The sequence below is a fragment of the Mercurialis annua genome, linkage group LG5, assembly GCF_937616625.2.
Source record: "Mercurialis annua linkage group LG5, ddMerAnnu1.2, whole genome shotgun sequence".
Classification (NCBI taxonomy): domain Eukaryota; kingdom Viridiplantae; phylum Streptophyta; class Magnoliopsida; order Malpighiales; family Euphorbiaceae; genus Mercurialis; species Mercurialis annua.
The window spans coordinates 46292742-46298227 of record NC_065574.1 but is presented as its reverse complement, the minus strand read 5'-3'; the positions used below and the strand labels follow the sequence as shown (position 1 = coordinate 46298227).

At 29.8% G+C, this 5486-nt stretch overlaps 1 protein-coding gene across 1 annotated transcript; it reads right to left on the bottom strand.

Moving 5' to 3' along the window:
* Positions 1-1570: 1570 nt before the first annotated feature.
* Positions 1571-4321, bottom strand: LOC126683315 (mitochondrial import receptor subunit TOM20-like). Its single transcript, XM_050379168.2, has 6 exons — positions 4156-4321; positions 3979-4057; positions 3192-3361; positions 3020-3067; positions 2486-2587; positions 1571-2005 (listed from the first exon to the last, which is right to left on the bottom strand). Exons 1-6 carry the CDS (start codon positions 4249-4251, stop codon positions 1877-1879), a joined length of 624 nt encoding a protein of 207 aa, XP_050235125.1. The 5' UTR covers positions 4252-4321; the 3' UTR covers positions 1571-1876.
* Positions 4322-5486: the final 1165 nt, after the last annotated feature.

The window sequence follows — 5486 nt, the reverse complement described above, 5'->3', positions numbered from 1 at the left end:
TCATCCCCCTACATCCACATCCTGGATAGTTGGTTCGATATTCGTCCTAACCGCACTATTCAGATCTACAATCGATTCGTGAATCTCATCCCCTTCCTCTAGAATCTCTTCCTTTTTGAAAACCTCATCAATAAGCTATACGAATCAAAAACTTGCTTTGCCATCGTGAGATTAGTTTTTTTTATGTCTCTTTTCCATGGTGAGAGACAGCACAGGTTAGCAGGGATGCTTACTGAGCGCCGAGAGAGAGAGAGAGAACCTTGAGAGCGCCATGTAGTTTGATTATTTATTGGAATAACTCATTTCCAGGTCCCTAAACTATACCTGTTTTGTTTATCTGGTCTTTAAACTATTTTTTGTTCTTATCTGATCCTTCAACTAAGCGAAAACGCATTTTTAAGTCCACGAATGATAAAAACGACGTTGTTTTGCTATTTTCGAAAATGCAAATTAATACCTGAAACGGCGTCGTTTTTGGCAGTTAGGGACTGAAAAATAATTTTTCACTAAGTTGAAGGACCAAATAAGAACAAAAAATAGTTTAAGGATCAGATAAATAAAATAGGTATAATTTAAGGACATGGAAATGGATTTTTCTTTATTTACTTAACTGGTAACATTTTGGACTTGATATTACATACATCTTTTAGTATATCTATACTATATATAAAAACACGGACAGAAGGGGGAGGGGTCACATTTCCGTTAATGTCCTTTTTACTTTATAAAATATACTTATTAATTAAAAACTATTGAAATAATGAGTAGAATTAGAGTAATAACTAAAATAAATTACTTATAATATTATTTCAAGATTATTACTCTAAATATTCAACAATTATTATTGAATCGCTTAGAATTCTTATTAAGATAAACTACTTCTAATAAATTATAAATTTAATTATTATTTAATATTTTTTTATTTATATTCTTCATAATAAACTATTCTTAATAAATATAATTATAATTATTTGACGAGTCACATCACGAGGCACGTGTGAAACTCATAAAACGACATTAATATATATATATATAAAAATATATTAATTTTTTCTATATGAGTAAACCTAGATTAATTAGAGCATGCCCATGATCCCTCGAGCTATATGAAGCCTTTACATTTTGAATGTGCCCACTTTTAACAACTATGAGCTAGTTAGAGCAAAATGCCAAAAACAAAAAAAAAATTATAGAAGCATCTTTCTTTTGCCAAACTATTAGCCAAAAATATAATCACTTCAATTTTCATAAAAAAATCACTCTTGTTTCACATGTATTTTTGATAAAAATAGGCTTATGATAGATCGTTGAATTTTTTTTGATAAATTTTAAAAGACTTTTAAAAAGCTTTTTATAAATAAAAAAAACATCTTTATCAACACAAAAAACAAACTTTTGCAACAATAAAACAGTGTAATTTCTTCCAAAAAAACCTCTCAATGACGCTGGAAAATTCTCACAGCCAACCACTACTAGACTTGCTCGTAGTCCGAGCAGAGAGGTTCAAACATATTATTAGCAGCATCATAAGTAGCTGAGATCAGAATTATATGTTTATCACACGATGGAATAAGGGAGAATCAGAAGCCAATAGCACTTACTATGACATGATACAGTATCAAAAATGAACGGCCCCTTCATCCTGCTGCATGACAAAAATTTAATACTTAATACCAATATAATCCCTACAACTTAATAATCATTTATACAGAAAACATTGTTGAAGTCCAAAAACAACTATTGATGAAAGACCACCAAAAGTCCTTCTCAATGCTCTCCGCGCAAGTTTGTCTCAAACTCTAATCCGATGGGTCTTTCCGAGCTTTGAGAATTTATGTGATACTCCCGTTCCGGAGAAGTAAACTTCATTATTTGCTTATCTTTGAGTAGGAGCTGGAGGCATCTGAGACTTTGCAAACCCAATCCAAGTAACAATGCCGACAGCTAAAATTACCCAACCAAATATTTCATACTTGAGATCACTGTCTTTCTTCTTTTTAGAGGTCTGGAAAGGATTCAAAGAAACAGGAAAATCGATCAATGGACTTCAACTTACAGATGCATCGACTAGTAATGATACTTGGTGTAATAAAGTACAAGAATATTGCGACTATCATCAAACATCGGCAAAAGACAAAGACTAAGTGATGCATCATCCCCACAAATATATATACAAGCCAATTTAAATGAACAAGCAATTGAACCAATTCATGGTCCCACTCCCACCTTTGTTTTTTAAACAAAACTAGAAAAACATGTGGACTGGACCACTGGAGTGCAACATGCAACACCACAACCAAATTTTCAGGTTCCAGCCTTCTTTTTCTAAACTCGGAGCCCTTGAACGTCATTAAATAGTAAAACTAATTTTACAACCAGAAGCCTATAGTCACAATGCAAGAGAATTCGTGCCTACACCCTTGCAACTAATAATTCAATAAGCAAAATAAATTGGGTCTTAAGGATTAAATTGTAAAAAGATTACCTTAGTACTTGATGAAGTTGAAGGTCCAGAAGCAGGTGCAGCCCCAACTGCCTGTTGGCCTAAACCACCATGCTTATGAATCTCTGTATGTAATTCAGGAGCCTAAGACGAGAAATTAAAACATGTAAATATACTTTTTTCCTCGGTAAGCACAGAACAAAATTAAAAACAAAAAAATCCTGTTTCTCATTAATTATTGCTTGAAATTTACTGGATAATATAGGAACAAGTCTTTATTAAAGACTATATCACGCCTAAAATAGCAAGGTGGTTTCTTTTTAATTTACAAATGCTATGTAGACATCTAGCCCTACATCAAGCAGGGAGCATTCTCCAAGATATAGTATTAGTGACCATGTTAATAACGTTTCACATTTAACATTAAGAATTAGTTCATTTATTTTTGCATACAAAACAAGCCGGCAACATTATGACATTATTGCATACAAAAACTAATAACATATTAACTCAAAAGGCCAAAAAAAGTTCATTTAAACCCATTTAACAAACCAAACAAGATATGAGAACAATTACCTTTGAAGCCAACTCTAAAGACTTGCGATAGAGTTCATTATCTGGATCCTACAAGGAAAAACAAAACTACCTTCATGGTGAACCCACAATGAAAAAAAAAAGAGAAAAATCTAAATAATGAATAAACATTATATGCTTGTGAAACAGTTTCATTCAACAGAGGGGAAAAAACCTCTTCAACAGCTAGCAGAAAGTTAACAGTTGCTTTTTCAAAATACTCCTTGGCCTCATCTAAATCAGGAGTTAGGAACGCAAAAGAAGTATGAGCATTTCCAATGCACCAAAGAGTATCATGTCTCTTAGGATCAATCAACAATGCTTCCTCCAGCTTTGTTATTCCATCTACACAATCAATCGATCAATTAAGCCACATATAAAATAAATCATGAGCCAGAATTCAACTCAAAAATACCTTTTCCAAAAATTCTTCTTAAATAAAAATATGGCCTACCCTGGTATCAGTGTTTAACTAAAGTTGTGTTTTAAAGTAAAAAAAACAGCTTATCATAATATAAAGAAGATCATTATAAAAGAAAAGAAAAAATTCATATTCAGATACAGATTCGGATCAAGGATTTAGAACAAATAGGTAAAAATAAGATTCAATTTATCACATAGACTGACGAATTGTCACTCAGAGTTGAACGATTTGATATTTGTTGTGTAATGTAAATGAAACCTATATATTTCATGGAATTCATATGGAAATAAACAGTCCTACAGTACTTGTATTTTTATTTATTTAGAAATACATTTAAGCCCCTATTTAATTATACAACAAATTCATTTGTAAATAAATTGATTTTTTCGAAGAAGCAATTACCTATCAAAGTTCAATTCTTTAAATGTTTTTTATACTTCACTAACACTATATCATAACTTACCAACTTAAATTGCACCAGAAAGAAAAAAAAAACAATCAATTCAAAAAATACAGTTAAAATCTGAACAATTAATACCTAATATCATCTTCTTCGAATCGGGAACATTCTGAAACTGAGCTAGCTCCAGCAAAGCACCTCCCCATCTTGTTAAATTCTGTCCCCAAAAAAACACAATTTATAGAAAAAAAATTAGAGCACAATTAAAAAAAAATTAACGAAAAAATCAATCTAAAAAAATGAAAAAAAAAATACATCGGCATCGAGAGGATCCTTAGCGTAAGTAGCCTCGGAAGTTTTGCGTGCGTGCTCGAAGAAGAGTATTCGATCAAAATCATTTTGCATGTCCATCTCTATTTTGTTGAGCTAGGGTTTGCTGTTGGTGAAAACACAAGGGAGCTCCAAAATAAAAATAAAAAACTGAATGACGCCCAATTATTAAAGCCTTGGCGGTTGCCCTATTTTACTTGAAGCGTTTTTTCAGTTTATTTTATTTTTTCAATTTATTGATGTTTTTTGTTTTAATTAAAGATAACAATCTATATTCCATCAACAAAAAAAAGATTGTTAGCTTAATCACGTAAAAGTTTTTTTGTTTTCCAATTTTTTTATTCCTGATCTCATTTTTCAAAATTTTTATTTTATTTTATTTTTCAATTACTACTTTTTCAGTTGTAGCGATTTGTTCAAATTAAAGTAAAAAAAATAATCAAATATATCATTATATTATTTCAATTTTTATATTTGTTATTTATAAATTTTAAAAGTAAAGTGATATGAGAGATTTATATGAATTTTTTTTAATTTGAATTAAAAAATAACTATAAATAAAAGTGAAAATTAAAAATGAGTTAAAACTAAATATATCGAAAATGAGGAAGATGACATTATCATTAGTATTAAAGAAGACATCCATGATGAAATGGCTAGATTCTATAAAAATCTGTCAAAAATACCTCACAATGCTATAATTTAGCATTTAGTATAAAAAATATATCTTCATTGCACTTCTATTTTATATACCAAATTTAGCATATGCTAAATTTTATGACAAATTTATTAGAAAGTTTAGCATATACCAAATTTTATTATATATAAATTATTTACTGGTTTGTCATCAATAATGACAATTACTTATAAAATTATAAATTTAGCATTTACTTTAGCATTTTGCAATGGAGCGAATTTCAATAATATGTGCTATATATTGCATTTTATCTTATTTTGTGCTAAAAATAGTATAAAAATTACAACATGCAATGGAGATGCTCTAACTATGATGACAACAGAAGAAAAACACATTGATAGGGATAACTTCAGGAGTGGTTTTATTATGAGTGATATTAGTATTATTGATCAAGAAGTAAAGGATGTAGTTTTTTTTTCTATTGGGTCAGATAAGACTATAGGGCCAGATGGCTTTAAGTATGAGAAAATTACACATTATATTAGTTTAGTTCAACTTAATCTCATAAATACGACTCTTTTTAAAAAATACAGTCGCTAACTTTTAATTAAGAAATTTAACTTTTCTTTTACCACTTTTATACTTTCCTAATCTCAAAAATATGATTTCTCAATTTGGA

Bases quoted from the DNA above. Each gene is read 5' to 3' on its own strand.
- LOC126683315 (XM_050379168.2), bottom strand. From the start codon at position 4,251: ATGGACATGCAAAATGATTTTGATCGAATACTCTTCTTCGAGCACGCA. The intron at 4,058-4,155 runs GTATTTTTTTTT...TTTTGGGGACAG, and splicing joins AGGATCCTCTCGATGCCGAT to AATTTAACAAGATGGGGAGG. The intron at 3,068-3,191 runs GTTTTTTCCCCT...TTTTCCTTGTAG, and splicing joins TTCTGCTAGCTGTTGAAGAG to GATCCAGATAATGAACTCTA.